Source organism: Caretta caretta, chromosome 1 (assembly GCF_965140235.1).
Source record: "Caretta caretta isolate rCarCar2 chromosome 1, rCarCar1.hap1, whole genome shotgun sequence".
Classification (NCBI taxonomy): domain Eukaryota; kingdom Metazoa; phylum Chordata; order Testudines; family Cheloniidae; genus Caretta; species Caretta caretta.
The window spans coordinates 271,393,418-271,414,786 of NC_134206.1; the positions used below are offsets into that span (position 1 = coordinate 271,393,418).

Genomic DNA, 21,369 nt, shown 5'->3' on the forward strand with positions numbered 1-21,369 from the left:
AGGAGTAGCAGTACAAGTGTTTACTGGATTCAGTCATGAGTTCTGTAAATTGCTCCATTGAGGAAGGGCTTTGATTGTTAAAATACTCAGTGTCTAATAGAAATGTACATTACTACTCGAATTTATGCTTCAGGACAAGTTTGACAGTTTTCTAAAATAATACTTTGTTATTTACACAACAACAATTTAAAGGTCTCAACATATGGGAGGTGAGGGTTCTGAAATATTCAGTGTATCTGTAAATATGCAGTAATTTCAAGAATTTAGCATAGTAACCATGTCAAATGTATTTTGGGGGGAGGGCGGAAATGACACCTAGTAGATATTTTGTCAGATTTGATGTCTTTTTCTTCTGTACTTCTGTTATTACTGTGACTTCAGAATTTTCCGCATAAGAAAGATCTGTTTTTAGAGGATAAATGGGCATTCTTAGTATAAAATAAAAATACTTTATATTTTGCAGGTTACAGGATGAGTATACAAAATCACAAAATGAGCTCAAACGGTTGTTAGTTGAAAAGCAAACCATGCATGACAAATTTCAATTTCTTCTTGCTGAGCTCCGAGGGGAATTATTAGATAAAACTAGGGAACTAGAGGAACTGAAGATGCAGGTGAGAAAATGGTTCCCAGAACTTAATATGAATTTCAGTCCTTCTGTAGAAACATTTCTCTAATATGTCTTTATCAATGTATTGTGTGTTTTAGCTGTAGTTTTTCTTTCTATTTGTCAAATTGGATCTGTTACAGCCATGTCCTCAAATCACAAATCTTGACTGAGTTGCACTCCTCTTGTAATTTGACTGCAGGAGCACAAATGAAATGACAATTAAAACTTCTGGTACCATTTAGATCTTCTAAACTTATCATGCATTCCATGAATAGTAGTCTCTTGAAAAGGTGCCATTGATGGCACACTCCTTCTTTACTATGTTCTAGTATTACTAATGTCAAGTTCTCTCCTTCAGGGATCAAAAATTAGTTAGACTGGTTATGAAGAAGGATGAAGAAAATTAAGGAGAAGCATATCTCTTCCCTGTGTCAACACTGCAGCTGGGATTCTGCTATCCCCACTGGGATTTCAGTCAGCTTACGCAATGCATTAGGCCCTCTTGCTCTGTGAGATGGTGACACAGAAAGAAAAGTGTCTTTCACCCTGTAAATGAAGATGTACTGAAGGGAGAAAATTAAGCTTCCATTTTCCTTCAGCCGCTTTTCTTCCTCTGCCATCTGTATTTTTATGAACTTACATCAGCAGTGCTTGTTTTCAGCCAAAGATCCCACTTGTGCAATTTGTTAACTGAGAACATATTTTCCCTATTGCTAACCTCTTTAGTCAGATCGGTGCCTCATAAAGAAAGCTTTTTCACCTGTGGCACTCAAGGTCTGAACAGGTTCTGGAAAGAAGCTTAAGATGCCACTATTCATCATTTTTCTTTTAACTATTCCAACCTTGCTTCAGCACATACATTGTACCTGGTACAGTGGGGTTAGCTAAAATTCAAATTGTGCAAATCACATGTTGACTATCAGTCTTTTCTACTTTGGAGGTCAATGAAATTTTCAGGAATCTATTTACAGTAACTATCGTTTCCCCACAGCTTGGAAAGACTAGAGTTGACTTTCCAATGACTAGTCCATTTTGTGACCAGTGTTGATCTGAAGGTATTTTGGCAGTCAGCTGCAGGGGTTCATGTTAGCTATTCAGCTGCCAGTGAAATAACTTTCTAGCATTCTTTCTGAGCAAACCTTCATCTCCTGTATTGATCCTTCTTCTGCAAGTCAATATTTGCCTCAGGTTCTTCACTTCAGGAAGGGTGATACCAGCGCCAAAATGTAAGTGGGAGGGGTTTGTAGTGATCCTGTTTGTGTCCGATATACTCAAATGAGTTCTTCCATAGTTTCTTTTACAACCGCAATCTGCTTGTCAGGCTCTGAGGGTTTGTGTGATCCAACATGACACATGAATCACAAGAGCTTTCTAGGGTTCAGAGTAGCAGCCGTGTTAGTCTGTATCCACAAAAAGAAAAGGAGTACTTGTGGCACCTTAGAGATTAACAAATTTATTTGAGCATAAGCTTTTGTGAGCTACAGCTCACTTCATAGGATGCATTCAGTGGGGAAACAAAAAACCCCATAAAAACAAATTCCTAGGAATTTAACAGAATTTGGTCAGGGAAAGGCAATACTGTCTGATTGAAAATTCTAAAGATCTTCTGTCTACCCACAGTTCAGTATACTCTGAATGAGGGAGAGAATTCTCTCAATGCTGCTTCCAGAGCTGGTCTTCAGTGTCTGAAGTGCTTCTGGGGCCCAGAATGGCAGAAGAAAAGTGGAATTTGTCAGAGGCTTTGTTCTTATGGGAGGCAATTGAGGGTATGTCTGCGCTGCAAAGTTGTAGACAAAACTTTTGTCTTTCATGAGTACTTAAAGCCCCCCCCCCCCCCCCGCACGCGAAAGACAAAAGTTTTGCCGACACAAGTGGCAGTGTGAATGCAGCTTTGTCGGCACGAGCGCTCTCCTGCTGACAAAGCTAACTGTGCTCGCGGGGCTGGAAGTATTTTGTCAGCAAAAGTGCCAACAAAGAGCATTTACACACGCTGACTTTTAGAGACAAGGCTGTGTGAACACAGCGTTCTCGCTAAAAGCTGCGTGGTGTAGACAAGCCCAGGAGAGTAGGTGCAGGGAGCTCCTTGGCCATCCAGCATCTTGCCATGTTGGATTTAAGCCATTATGTTCTACTTTTCTGTAAGAATTCAAGGGGCATTTGTGCTTTTGTTTGTAGGAGTCACTTTTTTTTTTCATGTCAAGGTAGAGAGTTCTTAAAGGCAGGCTATTAGTTTAAAAACAAAACAAATCTCTTAGTGAATTGGCCTTTATCTGTTGAGACATTCTACTAAAATCAAAATGGAGATGTTCTAAACACTCTTCCCACCTCTTTTTCCAAAATTGTTTGTTTTAAGTAGTAATGCCACATATCTCTGGCTTTGCAGTTACCACTGAAATCCAGTCGAAATTCAGTGAAGGATGCAACCTGTTGCCAATCTGTTTTGATATATGCAAAAGCTAGACACAGAGGTTAAAAAAATTGTTGCAATTTAAGAAATACTGTATCTCAGAGCAGGACGATCGGTATGCTTTAAAAACAAACAAAACTCTTTTTGGGCCCTAGTGTAAGAACTGTAACCAGAAATCTTACACTCTTCTTCAAGAAAATGAGAATGCAGTAAGACCATGCCCACTGCACTTTTCTGAGGGCTTTTTCTTTTCTGCCCTCGTCTGTGCTTATCGATGGTATCTACATTGTTTTCCTCAATCCGTTCATAATTTTTTAATCTAGTAACAAAAGGGAGCAAATCACTGAAAAAGCAGAATGAGAGTGGGAAGAAAACAAGTCCTTCACTGTTTGAGCATTAGACTTGAATTATAGCAATTAAGGAAGAAGGCAAAAAAAAAGGTAGTGAATGTACCTTATCTGAAGAACTTCAAAGATGATGCAGTGGCTGGATTTATTTCACATATATTTAATATTGTTAACCTTTGCAATGTTAAATTTTTTCCTCAGAAAGCACATCAATTATAGCTAGATTGATTAGCTTTTTATGAAAACAGGAAAAAATTAAAAATAAATTTTATAAATGGCATATGTTCATAAAAACTTTTTAAAAATTCTATATGAAATGTTTCATTGCCCAACGTTTGTTTTCCAATATAAATTACTTAATATGACTGTGTGGTTATGCTACAGTACATTTGTTTTCTGTACATGTCAGGTACTAACTCCTCAAAAGCTGGAGTTGCTAAAAGCACAAATACAACATGAATTGGAAACCCCTATGAGAGAACGCTTTCGGAAACTAGATGAAGTAAGTAGTAAGACATATTTAACTTCACTTTGTCTAGATTGAGGGAGGGTTTGTTTGATATTTTGCTTGGTATTAAAATGACTTATGAAAAGATGACGGGGAAATTCAATGGATGACTCGTGAAATAAAAGTATTAAGTATCTACTTTTGTGCTTGAGTGAATCTGTGTTCTACTTCCTAATTTAGGAGGTAGAAAAATACAGAACAGAATATAACAAACTTCGTTATGAACATACCTTCCTCAAATCAGAATTTGAACACCAGAAGGAAGAACATGCACGTATTTTAGAAGAGAAAAAAATAAAGTATGACACTGAGGTAGGTAGAGAATATGTAATATAAGTTAAACTATAAAAGTGAAATATTTTAGGTATTTATAAAATTTTAATAAGGATTTTGTCATTTTAGTGTAACTTTAACTATTATAATTTTGTCTTTTTCGTACTCTTGTAATATGTTGGTTATCAGAGTACTGTCAGCTCAAATTTTTGTCATGGTCTGGTCCATAACAATTTACCTCAATTTGTTCAAGATATCCTGTAGAAATATCAGTTGTCCTATTGCAAATAATAGGCTTGTCTTTAAATGACAGCCAATAACAATGCTTGCAAACCTTTTTTATTAGCTTTGAGAGATTTAGATGGATCAATACATTATCTCCCAGTCCTAAATTAGTAGCTCAAATAGCCTAAATAAAAGTAAATAAATATAGAATTTAGATTCTATATAGAATCCTAGAATATCAGGGTTGGAAGGGACCTCAGGAGGTCTTCTAGTCCAACCCTCTGCTCAAAGCAGGACCAATCCCCAACTAAATCATCCCAGCCAGGGCTTTGTCAAGTCTGACCTTAAAAACCTCAAAGGAAGGAGATTCCACCACCTCCTTAGGTAACGCATTCCAGTGTTTCACACCCTCCTAGTGAAAAAGTTTTTCCTAATAGCCAACCTAAACCTCCCCCACTCCAACTTGAGACCATTACTCCTTGTTCTGTCATCTGCTACCACTGAGAACAGTCTAGATCCATCCTTTTTGGAACCCCCTTTCAGGTAGTTGAAAGCAGCTATCAAATCCCCCCCGTTCTTCTCTTCCGCAGACTAAACAATCCCAGTTCCCTCAGCCTCTCCTCATAAGTCATGTGTTCCAGTCCCCTAATCATTTTTGTTGCCCTCCGCTGGACATTTTCCAATTTTTCCACATCCTTCTTGTAGTGTGGGGCCCAAAACTGGACACGCTACTCCAGATGAGGCCTCACCAATGTCAAATAGAGGGGAATGATCACGTCCCTCAATCTGCTGGCAATGCCCCTACTTATACATCCCAAAATGCCATTGGCCTTCTTGGCAACAGCGGCACACCGTTCACTCATATCCAGCTTCTCGTCCACTACAACCCCTAAGTCCTTTTCTGCAGAACTGCTGCCTAGCCATTCGGTCCCTAGTCTGTAGCGGTGCATGGGATTCTTCCGTTCTATTGTCCTTGTTGAACCTCATCAGATTTCTTTTGGCCCAATCCTCTAATTTGTCTAGGGCCCTCTGTATCCTATCCCTACCCTCCAGCGTATCTACCTCTCCTCCCAGTTTAGTGTCATCTGCAAACTTGCTGAGGGTGCAGTACATGCCATCCTCCAGATCATTTATGAAGATATTGAACAAACCCGGCCCCAGGACCAACCCTTGGGGCACTCCACTTGATACTGGCTGCCAACTAGACATGGAGCTATTGATCACTATCCGTTGAGCCCAACGATTTAACCAGCTTTCTATCCAGCTTTTGTCCATTCATCCAGCCCATACTGCTTTAACTTGCCGGCAAGAATACTGTGGGAGATCGTATCAAAAGCTTTGCTAAAGTCTGATTATATTATGCTAAAGTCCAGTAACATCTGATTACTAACCCAAGAAAGGGGCAGCAGAAAATACTGAGGTGAGCAGGAAAACTTGTCCATTTTCAAACTTCTCAATATTCCTTTGTCTGCCATTTCTGAAAATTTTTCATGATCTCTCTACTATTGACCCTCTAAATGTTTCAAAATTTGTCCTCACCTATGATTTAGCTCTTGGGTAAACTATTCAATGATCTGTTTTGTTTGGGGCCAAGTTTTCAAGAAAGAGTCTAAATTATACGCACAAGTATATAATTACCAGTTGCACTCCAGCATGTATCTCTAGCATATTATATTTAGGTGCTTACCTGAAAATTTAGCCAAAACTGATATTTATTCTGAGACGTCAATATGTAAATCAGCTATGGTATGCACAATCAAGTCTTGAGACTCAAAGTAATTCAGGTCTTCTGTTTTATCAGCTCTTTAAGATTCAAGAATTGCTGGTTAGCTTTTGAAGCTCTCTAGTTTTAAACCTCCATGACTGTTAGAATTATAGGTGAAATTATTCCCAAACTCTCCTGTTGCAGAGACTGCTTTGCTTTGTTTTGTTTTCCATCATATAGCTAAAGCTGGATAACTTCACCCAACTTTCCAAAATCAGAAACTGAGGCTTGGTCTACACTACAGAGTTAGGTCGATGTAAGGCATCTTACGTCGATCTAATTATGTCAGTGTACATGCTACAGCCTTGCTCCCTCCGATGTATGTGCCCTAGTACATAGACATCATAACTCCACCTCCACAAGAGGCGTAAGGTTTATGTCAGTGTAGTTAGGGTGACAGTGTCCATATAGACTCTGTGTTACTTACTTCTGCTGTTGGCTGTCATTCTTGTAAATTTCACGGATCCATGCTGGAGCTGTGAAATTGACAAGAAAGCTGCGGAGGGTGTGGGAGGCTCCTGCTGCCTGGGCTTCCTGCTCAGAGCCAGGCTGCACCCACCTCACACAGAGCCTGGCTGCCCCCTGGCGGCAGGGAGCAGAAAACGGAGAGACCAGGGGGGCAGCAAGGCTTTCAGCGTGTTCCCCCCGCTCCCCACACTCTGCCCCTCTTCAGCGCGTCAGGTGAGGACGCACACCACTGACAGAAGGAGGTTAGTGTGACATGAACCACTGTAGTAATTGTTGCAGTGGTTCAAGTCGACTTACCTTTCTATTGTAGACATGCCCTCGGGGAAGTTGTCTCAACTGGCAGGCTCTTGAGGGAGGGACAGTCCTTCCTGCTGTTGACTGAGGGCATGTCTACATTGCAGTGAGACCCTGCAGGGCTCCTGGGGCTCAGGTTAAGGGGCTGTTTAATTGCGTTGTAGACGTTTGGGCTACAGCCTGAGCTCTGGGCTCCTTCCACCTCACAGGGTCATATAGCCCTCGCTCCAGTCTGATCCTGAACACCTACACTGCAGTTAAACAGCCCCTTAGCCTGAGCCCTGCAAGCCCAAGTCAGCTGGCTCAGGCCAGCCCTGGGTTTTTAATTGCAGGCGCCAACAAGCCTACTTTTGTCCCCTGCACAGTCAGCAGGCTGAAGTCAGATTGTTGTGGTTCTGTGGATCTTATTACTCGAAGAAAATAAATTAACATTTAAATGCAGATAGATTTCCCTGTTTAATGCAAATTGGTGATTTTTTCTTAATCATCAACTTGTGTATTATTTTGGTGACTGACAGCTAAATAATGTAACGGTTGTATATTTTTCTTATAACTATTAGATAGCAAGACTGGATAGAGATAAAGAAGAACTGCATAATCAGCTGCTTAGTGTTGATCCCACAAGAGACAATAAGCGAGTGGAGGTACTCCTAAGAGAAAAGGCTCAACTACATCAAAAATTAAAAGGTTTAGAAGCTGAGGTAGCAGAACTAAGAGCAGAGAGAGAAAATAGTGGCGTGCAGGCAGATAATGTCCAAAGAATACAAGTACGGCAGTTGGCAGAGATGCAGACTACAATGAGATCTCTGGAGGTAAGAAGTTTAACTGTCTCCCAGGGGAACACAGCAAATAAATTTGGAAGTTTTGGGACCAGTAGACTCTGGTTCCATGTACATGTTAAAGAATTAAAAATTTTGCATTTTCCGAACTTACTCTGTACTTCTGATTTTATTTTTAAGTCATCACTTCTCAAATTCTGTCATAGCATGGGCTACATCTTAACTGAAAAATTCTTACAGACCATGTCCATTCTCACCCATAGTTCTATTTGCAGTCACTTAAGATGCATGTGTGAATTTCAGTTGCTTAACTGGAATTTAATATTGGGATAGTGTGTGTTTTGATTGTCTTTAATACAATAAAAGTTTTGTCCTTTTAAAAAATGTTAATTATATGATCTACTTTTGTTAGCCCCACTCACTTCTGTTCATGTGTTTCCTTCTTGCTTACCTACCACGTGATACTCATGTCTCCTGAACATGTTGCCGCAACTTCCTACCTTCCTTTTCTTGTCCCCTTGCACATACTTCCCTACTGTAAGGTCCCATCTATCCTACTTCTCTTCTGTACATGCTTTTCAGGTTTCACTTCTCCACTGAACATTCCTCACTGGCTTGAGGGCTTCAGACCCATTAATGGTTCCTGCTTTTTTGTCTGTTGGCAGCTCCAGTCTGTGGTGGCTTTTCTTCCTACTGTGTAGCTGCAGCCCATAGTTAGACTGGCTTCCTTTCCATCTTACTTTTACAGGTGCCTAAGCTCTTCACTGCAATAGTTTGTTCAGCCGTCCCAATTTTATAGGGACAGTCCTGATATTTGGGGCTTTCTTATATAAGCACCTATGACCCCCCACCCTTTGTCCCAATCTTTCACACTTGCTATCTGGTCACCCTACACTGCTGTGAGCTGTATTTCTGTAAAAGCAGTTAGAAACAAGGAAGAGCCAGCACTATATGCCTGCCATATTGCTGTGGATTACCATCAAGTGGTCTGAAGACCACAACTTGACAAACACTGCTGTTAGATTTTTTTTTTTTAAACGGGCAAGACATCTTAAAGACCTATCAAAATGCACTTCATAATGCTTAGATCTACTCTAATCTTAATTTAGTAATTTTTAAAATCTTATTGGAGAAAAATAAATTGATTGAAGTCAATGTCCTGAGTTAAGCATCTACCTGAAATTTTACTAAAGTGCTGTCTCCCAACACCGCAAAATGCAGAGTACTGAGACTGTTTATCCTTTATGATGTTGACTTTACAGAGGTACACTCTAGGTGTTTTGTGCTGGGGTGTGTCTACAGAAGCCTTTTTGGAGCACTGCTTGCAGGCACACACATCCTGACAGCCTAACAGTTTACTGGATGAGGGTGTAAATATCTGACCTCTCTAACCAAGCCTCCATTCCTCTTGCCTCCAGAAGGCTTTGGGGATGTGGGGGGTGCATGAGTCTGGGGGGGTATGTAGTTACAAGTGTTACTCTGAGTAAATTAGAGACAGAACATAGTGAACTGCAAACCTCTACTAAATATAAATTAAGGCTATGTTTTAATCACTGGTATTTTTAGTAAAAGTCATGGACAGGTCATGGGTAATAAACAAAAATTCATGGCCCGTGACCTGTCCATGATTTTTACTATATACCCTTAACTAAAACTTGGGCTGCGGGCGCTCTGGGGGTGGTCCGGTGGTGCTGCAGATGCTGGGTGGGGGGTGGCCCGGGACCCGTGCTGGTGCTGGGAAGAGGGGCTGGGCAGCAGCTCGTGGCCTGGGACCCCCACTGGTGCTGGGGCGCGGAGGAGGTTTGGCAGGGATGGCAGGCTACCTACCTGGCTCCGATCAGCATGTCGCTGCAACTCCTACAGGGAGGGGCTGCCAGGGGGGCACCACATGCTGCTTCTGCCACAAGTGTCAACTCTGCAGCTCCCATTAGCTGGGGGGAACCGCAGCCAGTGGGAGCTGCGGGCGTGGCACCTGCGGGCATGGGCAGCACGCGGACCCCCTGGGCCTTCTGCCTAGGACAGGGGTGGGCAAACTTTTTGGCCTGAGGGCTGCATCTGGGTATGGAAATTGTATGGCGGACCATGAATGCCCGGTGGGGGAGAGGGACTCTGTGGGGTGTAGCATGGGAGGGCTCTATAAGGGATGTTACAGAGGTGGGGGAATGGGGTGCTCATCGGGTGGGGGGTGCTCTATAGGGGTGGTGCCAGCCAACAGTGACACCACTGCTGCGGGAGGAGGCACCCTAGCTGGGATGGGTGCGGCCCCTGGGCAGTTTCTAGGCTCTTGAGGGTGGGGCTGTAGGAGACCGGGAGGGGATTGGTCTTGCTGCTGCGTGGTGGGGGCTGCTGTTTAGGGGCGAGGTTCCAATCCTGGAAACAACGCAGTAAAGTTGTGCCTGTGCAGTGTGGTTCTGGGTGAAGCTGGTGCTCATCAAGGGAATTGTGAGTCGGGGGCTGGGGAGCACATGTGGCCTAGGAGCTGCAGGGACATATCGGTGGGAGCCAGAGAGCGCCCCCCCCACCTCCAACCGTGAGCCCCCTCCCACACACCCAAACTGCTGCTGCTGGCCCTGAGCCATCATCGGCCGCTGCAGAAGTCACTAAATCCATGGTTTCTGTGACACATGTGCAGCCTTAATATAAATATGTAAGCCAGTAGTGTCCAAAAAGCCCTAATCAAGATTGGGACCCTATTGTTCTACACAATGTACAAATGCATATCAAGAGATAGTTGCTGCTCCAAAGAGCTTATAAATACTTTTTTTATTCAAGGCAGAAAAGCAGTCAGCTAAGCTCCAAATTGATCGCATTGAAAAAGAACTACAGATGAGTAATGAGCAGAATACTCTCTTAACCAGCAAACTGCACAAAGCCGAACGAGAAATCAGTGCCTTGGCCACTAAAGTAAGTGCTTTTGTGGTATCAGCAATATATTTTCACATCTGGTTTCAACCTGAAGAAAAGGTGGTTTCAGCTGACTTTTTAAAACCATATTTCACTTGGTTTTTAATGTAAAACTATTTTCTGCCCTTTGAGTCTATGGTACCTGTAATAAATGTTCTTTAATTACAGATGGCAAGATAGATAAGGAGATTTTATCCTTCTCATTCTCTGGATTTTTTTTTTTTTTTTTTTTTAATGATGTGGTGCTTGAAGAGCCATATTTAGTACCACACTAGGTTTTTCCAACCCTTAATAAAATATGTCTGGTGCTATCAAATAAGGGTTGTGATTTCTTACTTTAATAAAAATTATCAGACTATTGAGACAAATCTAAACAAAAGTGCTAGAGCTTGAAACTAAAAAAAAATTGGATCATCAAGATTTGGTTTCTGGTTATTAAAATAATTCTAGCTAAGAACAAAAACAATGTTTCTTGTCTAATGAATCGTTCATTAGACTAGACTGAAGTAAAGAACTCTGTGTTTTGTATTTTCCTTTCCTTGTGGAACTGCTCTAAAAAGTGCCCATCTGGTGACTTTCTTCTAACAGTCAAAACAGAACTTAATTTTCCAGAAACATTATTTGACTTAATGTTAGCTTTACTTCTCATTTGTATATCAGAAAATATACTCAGAATTCTAGTCCCAGAGAAGAGAATGCTTGGACAGACATTATTTTAACAATCCTCAATGCTTCTTCCCAGTACATCTTGGAGAGAATTCCAATGAAAATAATAAACCAAAGTAAACCTTAATACCTTCAGTCTCTACTGAAGAGACTGTGGTTAGATTGCCTACACCATTTCTGAGACTGCCCACAGTTCCACAAGTTCTGGTCTCACATATACAATACTATGCAAAATACCTTCAACACAGTTTTGTTTTTGTTTTTTTAAATCAACAAACAAACGGAAACACTAATCTACTGCCTTTTGGAACATACCCCCCAAAATAATAGACACATCCATTCAAAATATTACCTTTAGCAGCTATTAGCACCATAATATGGCTCAAAAAGACACCTAACACAAGAAATGTGAAAGATGGAACAAATCACAGTCCAAATTTAACAATCCAAGAACTTGTTCAAGATGAGCTTAAGCACACCCAGTACTTGCAAAATAAATCAGGCAAAAAGACAATCTCAGCCCTGAACTACATTTTCCCCATGCACTAAGATTCTAACCTTCTGTAGGAAGAGGACAAAACACCAAACAACCCACATGCCTAATCATGTAATGTGACACACCTAGTTCTTATTTATCTAACTATTTGATCTATCTAATTATTTATATTATATTAGCACCTGGGCATCAGGGCTCCATCAAGCTAGGCATTGTATGACCAAATAAGAAGAAAGCCCCTGTCCCGGAAAGTGAACGCCAGCCAGGTAACTTTAAAAAAGGAAAAAAATGAGCTAAAACACCAGCCTGGCTCTTCCCTACCTTTTGTGTCTTGTTTGCTCCCCATCAGAAGCTGTACAAGGGGTATGGAGCCTTGAGGTTGTGTGAATTGCTGTTCTCTATAAAACCGCAGGAGTGCTGAGGAATTTGACTAGATAGTAGTGTTATTGGAGGGCAGAAACTTCCACCTAAGCAGGTCTACTCCAAGAATGTGTGCAGTAGGTCCCTCCAGCACTGCACTCCCCTCCCACTGTGTATCCAGACAAGCTTATTTCAGAACCCAGGTCCTTTAAGTGCACAAGTGATTTATGTATCTTCCTCAGGTTTGTGCCTCAGAAAGCTCCTTATATTAACTTCATATTTAAGCATCCAAATCCACAATGTAGTTACTTAATAAGCTACTGTGTCATTCTTAACCTTTTACAACTTGTAAGTGCCAGCAGGTTGTAAGTACATTTGTCACTGCAAATGGATTTTCATTGTAAGTGCTTTCCTCTAGATATTTAATTCTCACTGACCATGTAATTACTGTGCAGTAAGAGCCTAAACTATAGAAAGTTTCATGTAGGCAGTAATTGCCTTTAGTGATTTGATGTCCTATTTAAAACCACTGTTTTTATGGGGCAGTTTTTATGCATTACAGTTTCAGAAAAGATGCATCTGGTTTCAAATTATTTTAAAACTATGAACAATTGGATTTTTAAAAAAGTTGTGTAGCAATCTATGATTCTAGATGCTGTAAATTGCTGTCAGAGTGAACTGAATAAGGACGTCTTCAGTGGAATTTTTATTTTTCCTGTCTTTTTGTGTCACTTCATGTTGTTAGAATCTCTGTAGCTTCATTTTGGCTAGAAGTTGAGGAGGTTTAAGCCAGGAGGGAAAAACATGAAAGCTAGAGTGCTGGCAGATTGACATAAAAATGGAGAAAGCATCAAGGTCCATAATACTGGATCAAAGTCTTAATGAGGCACTTCAAGTGAGCAGCCTTCTAAGCACAAGCTGCACAATTTTGGGACATCTGCTTGTAGGAGGTGTATGCTTGAAAGTCTCAAGATACCACATTTTGTTTAGAGATACAATCTGTCTCATTGGGTGTGCAAAATCACAGTAAATAAAGAGCACAAGCCTCTTCTAAAAAGTAAGCTTTCCAATCTGGTGCATATAGCTGGCTGGTTCAACATGACTTACTACAACTCTAGTATATGACACTTCGGTAAATGGTTGAGTGTCTGCTCTGAGTACATCTTTCCTATGGAGACGTACAGTGCAGAAGTATATTATACATGTATATTAAGCATGTACAGTAACTCGTATTAAGTTACTTGTACAGTAATTTATCCAAGAATTTCCAGTGTCTTCAATTTGAAGGATTTATGGAAAGAAAGTGGCAATGGAGTATAATTTGTGGAGTCACAGTGTATTAATAGCCTTATTGTTGCTATGTGGATATGGGATATATAGCATCCTTAACCTGGACGCTTGGTAACTCTGAAGTGGCTGTATGAAAAACATTGTTTAAAGTAATTTCTTGTAAGGATGATGCCATCTGAAAAGCTTGGATCAAAATAATTGCTAGGGTATAATATTAGTGATTCGGTTTTATTTTCTAATTAACAGGTAGATGAACTTAAGCATTCACACAAATTAGAAGTAACTAATGTCAGACTGGAGGCAGCAAGAGCCAAGAGTGAGGTAGAAAGAGAGAGAAACAAGATTCAAAGTGAAATGGATGGTAATGTGCAATTAGTTTCTAATGGTTTCTGTTGTAACCTGCAGCTCCTATCACACTACAATAAAAATTAACTGCAGAAGAAACACATTATCTATTCTAGTGAAGATAGTCAATCTGAAAATGAATTTGCTGTCTAAAAACATTGCCGTATCCCCTAATCCACCAGGTGTAGAAGCTGTGTATGAATGACTCCCAGTTTATATAAATTAATGAACCCAGGAAACATTTTAGCATAATCTGTGCTAATTCACATATTTAGATAACTTGCCTTGTTAATTTTATTGACTATTGCCAAATTGTATAGTCAGTTTCTTTTTCTCTCTGTTATAATTAGTGCTTGAACTAAGGTTTTAATGTCCACAGAAGATTACCAACGGGACCTCCTGTATTCCATGAGTCTACAGCAATGGAATTTGCCACAGAGTTAGGCCAAGGATCTAGGCTTTCATTTGAAGAAAAACGATTGTTTCTAGCCTTCATGGTTTTGAAGAAAATCTTCCAAAAACGGTTGGAATGTAATCAGTGCATTTGTTGTCTGCCTGAATAGATTGACAGTCTGAAATAACAGCTTATAGGGGTGTGTAGCAGGGCGAGACTCACCAGTGCGGCGCCCCCTGCTGGCTGTCCAAGGAATTAGGTCTTCACCAGCACTGGAGCACCCCCGCACACCGGTGTCTCACCTGCCACTGGCCCCAGGTCTCTCTCAGACCCCGGTGCCTTTTTCCCTGGGGTTCTGCCCCAGCAGGACCCCCACTCTGGACCCCTAACCCTCTAGACCCACTGTGCCTTAGTGGCTACTGCCAGTCATCAGCTAGCACCCATTCACTGGAGCAGACTGCAGTGTAATGGCCACTCATCATTGGCAAGGGGGTAGGACCTGCTGCCTTTGTCTATCCTCAGGCTGCCCCTCTGCAGCCCCAGTGCCTCTGTAGGCCTTCATCAAGGCCTACGGCCTGGGGGTTTATCAGGCTGGAGCTCCCCAGCTCCCTTTGCCCTTCCCCAGCGCTGCTCTGTGCTGCTCAGACACCCTATTCCCAGGCAGCTAGCCCGTCCCACTCCAGGGCTAGAGTGGGACTCCTCAGCTTCTGGCCTATAGCCCTCTTATAAGGACCAGCTGGGCCCTAACTGAGCTGGCCACAGCTGTGGCTGCTTCCCCACAGCTTCCCCCAGCTGTTCTCACTCCATTTCCCAGTCGCAGCCCTCTGCAGGGCTGCTTTTAACCCCTTCTGCGGGAGTGTGACCACCCACCTCCCGGATTTCCAATATGACTATAGGGTGTGAATGCCAAAGTTTCCTGGGGGCAATTTAAATATCAACACAGTTAGCTGTTTCACAGCTGATCATTTTAGCGGAACATTCACTTTATCCAAAAATCCCAAAATATATCCCTCATTTTCCTGGATGAAAAAAAGAAGCTGTCAAAACCTCTAGCTTCCCCCCAAAAGTTCTAGAAATATAGTTGTTTGCTGTCAATACAAAAATGTGTAGTCCACTGAAAATGTCAGAACAAAAGAAAAAAATTAATTTAATATTAAAATAAATAATGTACATACTTCATTATTTATTTTGATATTTCATTCCACAAACCCCTTCACTTTTAAACTTACCTGAAACTGTTGCAAAATTTTCAGTTTCTTCCTGGATTGCCTATAAATGCCCTAACAAATCAAGGGTCAGGTCCATCTTGCCATTGAGTACATGGGCCCTGAATATCACACAAGAGTTTCACTCTTCTTCTTACAGCCATAGTATTTAATTATTCAGAATCACATGGGGCAGTAACTTTTCCACTACTGTTGATGTTTCCACAAATCTGTTTTCCACTATTACTGGTCTCTGGTACATTAGAGTTTCAGGTTTTCAATATAGTCCGTATTCTTCCCAATTCCACTCCATCTTGTTTTAGTGAATTAAAACAGGGGATATGCTCTAACTAGATCATTAAAGTTCCATTAGTGATTTATTATTAGTTTCCCATCAACTTCAGCTTGTACTCTCGAAGCATATAATGCATTTGTTCATTTAACCCTTCCATATTCACAATGGAATGTTTTATCCAGGGGCATCTGTTTAGCTAATATGGCTGTTTGCTAAATCTAAATTGCAGACTCAGTTCTTAATCGAAGTCTGTGCTGCTTATTTTAGTATTTTTAGAAAAATGTTTAATCATGATTACATAAGAATTGGTCTCTAAATAATGTGTTTTCTATTTTAAAGTATTTTTAATTAACAGTAGTAAAAGTCTTGCACATTTTATCTCTTTAAAGTGGTTGAATATTATGTATGAGTGAACAGTGGATTCACAGTTCCATTTTATCAATGTTTGTAAAATGTTTTAAATACTTTAAATATTTCATCATGCTGATGTGTATATTGTATAAAACAGGATTGCATTCAGACAATGAAATTCTCAAGGCAGCAGTTGAACGCCACAAAGTGCTTTTAGTAGAAAAGGATCGTGAGCTCATTCGTAAAGTACAAGCTGCCAGAGAAGAAGGCTTTCAAAAACTTGCAGCATTACAGGAAGAAAAGTATGTTCACTTGTTTACTGCTCTGTTTTAAAAATGGTTAGGGGGCAGCATAGGGTGACCAGATGTCACGATTTTATAGGGACAGTCCTGATATTTGGAACTTTGTCATATATGGGCGCCCATTACTCCCCACTCCATCCCGATTTTTTGCACTTGCTGTCTGGTCACCCTAGGACAGCATGCTTTACTTGTTTAATGTTATATTCAACTGAACGTTTTTGCTGTCACTTTGTCCTTGTAATAGTTCTTGTGTAAATATTGAGCATTGTTTCAGGTTAGAACTTGAGAACAGATTAGGTGAGTTAGAGAAAATGAAAGTGGAACAAGATGCTTGGAGGCAATCTGAAAAGGATGAGTACGAAGAGAAATTGCGTGTTATGCACCTGGCAGAAGAGTCTAACAGAAGGGAGCTTCAGAATGTTAGGTAATGTATGTGTTTTTTTTTTTTTTTTTAAAAAACCTGGTTTAAAAATATACAAAGTATTTTAAAATAAAAAAATAGTAGCTTCATATAAAAAGGCAAATAAAGAATGTATAGTTTAAAAAACAAAACTCAGAGGAGTCATGGGTTACAGAATTTTAAGCAGAATATCTTTTCCCCCTCCCAATAAATGCTGTTTAAAGTCATTTTTAATTAGTTAAATGTTAAAAACTGATCTCTTGGTGGCTGCTGGTTCAGGCCCACAGCAGCAGAAACCACTCTTTCCCCAGAATTGAGGTTTTAGGAACATGTGGCAAATCAAGAGGCCTAATTTGATTGCTCCTACTCCGTAAGCCTCCAGTTCTGTACAAGTTTTAACTTAGCAGTTGTCAAAGTTCTCAGTGGAGTTCTACAACTGTTTATCACATCCACATATCCACATTTATAAACCCCAGTGTCAAGTCAAGGATATATAAAATCAGGCAAATCATTGGAATCCATGACATTAGTGCAGTCTAATCATACAGTAGAAACATGACTTCTTATTTTATAATTGACGCAAGTGTATTGTTCAGAGTCATCAGCCTTTCAAAGGGTTAAACAGACTGATCTGTTTAACTACTAACAAGCTGAATAGTTATGTTTTAGAATAGTTACGTTTTAATTAGACAAAAATAATGATACCTATGTTAAATTTTAGGTTAAAACTTCAACAGCAAATTATTCAGTCTGAGGAGTTAGAAAAAGAGAAAAGTGAAAATGCTGATCTTAAACAGGTAAGAGTTTTTGTATCATACTGTGATATTTTACTGTGAATGGTCTTCATCCCTTTATTCATTTAAATCAAAGAAGTCTTATGTTCATAGTAAAACTTCTTTTTTTCAATGCTCTTTAAAACTCAAATGGCAAAATTGTATAGAGGGCCGGTATTTTCTGAGCCCTTATAAATGGATTTATCACAGTCTTTTGCTTCAGGTACTTTTTACTCTTTATGTATTCTAAGGATTTCAGAACTCAGAATGTTGCTGGTCCTTTGGCCTAATAAATGCTGTTAACTGGAGAGCCAGGTTCTATACACTTATAAACTGTTTCTCGGTAATACTTTGTATTTACATTGCACCTTTCACCCAAGGTTCTTCAAGTGCTTTACAGACATTTTATACATGAATAAACTCAGGTGAAGTGGCTTGCCAAAATTGCACCGTGAATTGGTAACAGAGTTGAAAATACAATCTTAAGTCTCCTAACTCCTGATAGGCCATGTTGTCTCCTGTGTAACTAATGAACCTAACAGATCCTTAAAGAAAGGGAGACTGCAGTACATATCTCATGCTTCCCTAGAATGCAGTTATGGAGCTATGTCTTTGAAAAAGCTGCCTACTTATTTAGCCAGAGTGAATTTACCAATCACAGTTTCAGCTGATTGGGAAAATAGGTAGATGTCTACAGTGAAAAAGAGCAGTTAAGAGTGAAGACATTAGTAATTGTCTTAAAAAAGCCCACATCTCATACCAAAGACCGTTTGGGTGGAATTATCAAAAATGTTCAAGTGTTGGCCAAACTGTTACTGGTGAAATCTGGTAAAATTCTTATTTACTTCAATGGGAGCAGAGTCAGACCAACACTTAACACTCCTGAAAATCCCACCCATTAACTTCATGAGTGAGTGAGTGCTGTGCCCTGTTGGCAAATGCTCTCTTCCAGATAAGCATGGAGGGGAAATAAAGCTCAAGTTCGGTTACCCAGGGATCTTCTAAAAGACAATATGTAATATTTTTCACTGTTGCCACTATGAAACAGAGTTAAATTTAGAATTCTGGCACTTACCTGAGCTCCAACTAGCTACCAAATGTAAGTGTTGTCTAATACTCCAAAACTCCTGCAACTTACTCTGCTCTTCTAAAATTTCATAACAGCTTTGTAGTTATGGTGAAGAGGTGCACATATTATGTACTCTTGTCTTCAGGCACATGTAACTTTCCCCCAGAAAAAAAATCTGAAATTTCTGATACTTGTTTACAGTCAGGAGATGAATCTGCTTTTTGTTTGTTTTTTTAGAATTTGAGGAAAATCCATTTAGTGATTTTTTGAGTTAAATGTGTGGCAAAATGTGTGTTCACATTAAAGAAAACTGTTCATATGTTCTTTTGCACTTGCAGCTGACATGCAGGGAGGCTATGCAGGGGAGTGCAGAGATCATACTCCCCTTCACAGTCATGTAAGGTTGGGCCCTTTGTTTTTTGGATAATTGACTGACTGACTTCTGTTAAATTTGTCTGTGATGCTTCAATATTTTATGAGTGTCAATGTCTCACTGCTGGGCTCTGTAATTTCTGCAAGAGCGCTAGTAAGGGGTACTAAAGAGTAATGACTTTTGCCTTATGCTATCTCTCCCTCCTTGTAACCTCAGAAGAAACCTCTTGCCTTATCCACAGAAAATGTATTGTAAAAGTTCCAGAGAGTGGACAAAAAAGACATCCATATTACGAAGACATAATGGGACAAATGGCCAGATATCATGGCAACTACCTCCTTCTCCCTCCCATTATCCCAAACTACTTGTCACTTGTTCATATTTTTCCCCTAAATAAAAACTTATATATTTCTTTGGTAGCAAATTCATGATTTGGAACTCCAAGTGGCCTCACTTTCTCAGTGTGAAAATGACTTGCTCGATTATAATCAAAAGCTGAAGGAAATGGTGGAGAGATTAAAACAAGAATGTCGAAATGCAAGAAGTCAAGCAGAAAAAGCTCAGCTAGAAGCAGAGAAGTATGATTTGCTTTTTTGTCTAATTCATTTTTTTTCTCCATGCTTGCATGTAATTCTTTAATAGTATTTCTCACCATTGCCATGACTCACCGATAATATAATGAAGCCCCTCTTTGTCCAGATCTTGACTGTATCTTGAGAAAAATAAGAATTCTTAGTGTGCTTTTAATTTCAACATCCTGGTGTAAAAATGTATTTCTGTCTTGTGATAACTTTAAGAATATGGATATGCGTCCATTTTATTTTCACTTACCAGTTACAATTAACCCTTCTTGAAATAAGAAATATGTATGGGATTAAATTCTGGTCCCATTGATGTCGATGGCAAAACTCCCACTGACTTCAGTGGGACCAGGATTTCCCCTATGGCTTCTGTTGTAGCAATATTTGCAGTGGATAAAGGCAAAAATGTCTTGTTTCAATATTTGAAAGGGGTTTGGCACTGCTCTGGTCACTCTCCACTACACTCTAATGTGGTTCCCATAGGTAAAGGCAGATAATTTATGGACTATCAAAAGGCTAATCCAAAGAAAAAGCCTGTACAGCCATCTATTTTATTGGAATCAGTTTACAAAATTAGCCATTTTATTTGAATTAAGTCAATAATGAAATTATAAATTCAAAAGTCCAAATTTGCTGAACTTTTTAAAGTTAGATACTAGAAACATATGGTTCAAGAAGAAAAGAGTGGGTGAAATAAAGTGTATATGTCAGGGATTCTAGATGCTGATATTTATTAAAAAGAATCCAGCGTTTGGTTTACTACATCACCACTCTTTAATGTTGTTCTCCTAGGATGTTAGAAGACAGATGTGTAGAGTGGTTGGAAGAAAAGCATAAATTTATTCACCGCATCACAGAAAGAGAAGAGAAGTATGACCAGGTGAAAGAGAAATTACACCGGGCTGCTGTTGCTCAAAAAAAGGCATGTTGACTCTTATTTACTTCAGTGCTTATGAAGAGGGAGAAAGCACAGCTTTCAATTTGGGCATGCAGAATTATTCTTTTATATTGACATTTTACGGCAGCATCTATGTACGTAAGAATGGCCCTACTAGGTCAGACCAAAGGTCCATCTAGCCCAGTATCCTGTCTTCCGACAGTGGCCAGTGCCAGGTGCACCAGAGAGAATGAACAGAACAGGCAATCATCAAGTGATGGATCTCTTGTCACTCATTCCCAGCTTCTGGCAAACAGAGGCTAGGGACATCATTCCTGCCCATCCTGGCTAATAGCCATTGATGGACCTATCCTCCATGAATTTATCTAGTTCTTTTTTGAACCCCGTTATGGACTTGGCTGTCACAACATCCTCTGGCAAGGAGTTCTGCAGGTTGACTGTGTGTTGTGTGAAGAAATACTTCCTTTTATTTGTTTTAAACCTTCTGCCTATTAATTTCATTTGGTGACCCCAAGTTTTTGTGTTATGAGAAGTAGTAAACAACATTTCCTTATCTACTTTCTCTACACCAGTCATGATTTTATAGACCTCAATCATATCTCCCCTTAGCAGTCTCTTTTCCAAGCTGAAAAGTCCAGGTCTTATTAATCTCTCATATGGAAGCCATTCCATACCCCTAATCATTTTTGTTGCCCTTTTCTGAACCTTTTCCAATTCCAATATATCTTTTTTGAGATGGGGCGACCACATCTGCACATAGTATTCAAGATGTGGGCATGCCATGGATTTATATAGAGGCAACATGATAATAGGACAGAAAATATCTATCCCTTTCTTAATTAGTCCCAGCATTCTGTTCACTTTTTTGACTGCCACTGCACATTGAGTGGATATTTTCAGAGAACTATCCCCAATGACTCCAAGAGCTCTTTCTTAAGTGGTATCATCTAATTTAGACCCCATCATTTTATATGTATAGTTGGGATTATAC

The 21,369-nt window shown here is 40.0% G+C and overlaps 1 protein-coding gene across 3 annotated transcripts in view; it reads left to right on the forward strand.

Moving 5' to 3' along the window:
* The window catches only part of CEP83 (centrosomal protein 83), a 34,877-nt gene that overhangs the window by 6,541 nt on the left and 6,967 nt on the right, over window positions 1-21,369 (forward strand). The window contains exons 3-13 of one of the 3 annotated variants that reach the window (XM_048835578.2): window positions 464-614; window positions 3,774-3,866; window positions 4,053-4,184; window positions 7,458-7,709; window positions 10,449-10,580; window positions 13,639-13,753; window positions 16,140-16,284; window positions 16,559-16,708; window positions 17,406-17,481; window positions 19,320-19,477; window positions 20,273-20,402. In XM_048835578.2, the coding sequence (XP_048691535.1) occupies window positions 464-614; window positions 3,774-3,866; window positions 4,053-4,184; window positions 7,458-7,709; window positions 10,449-10,580; window positions 13,639-13,753; window positions 16,140-16,284; window positions 16,559-16,708; window positions 17,406-17,481; window positions 19,320-19,477; window positions 20,273-20,402 (1,534 nt within the window). The remainder of the gene's footprint in view (window positions 1-463; window positions 615-3,773; window positions 3,867-4,052; window positions 4,185-7,457; window positions 7,710-10,448; window positions 10,581-13,638; window positions 13,754-16,139; window positions 16,285-16,558; window positions 16,709-17,405; window positions 17,482-19,319; window positions 19,478-20,272; window positions 20,403-21,369) is intronic. The other 2 variants (XM_048835579.2, XM_048835580.2) reach the window with 2 other exon arrangements.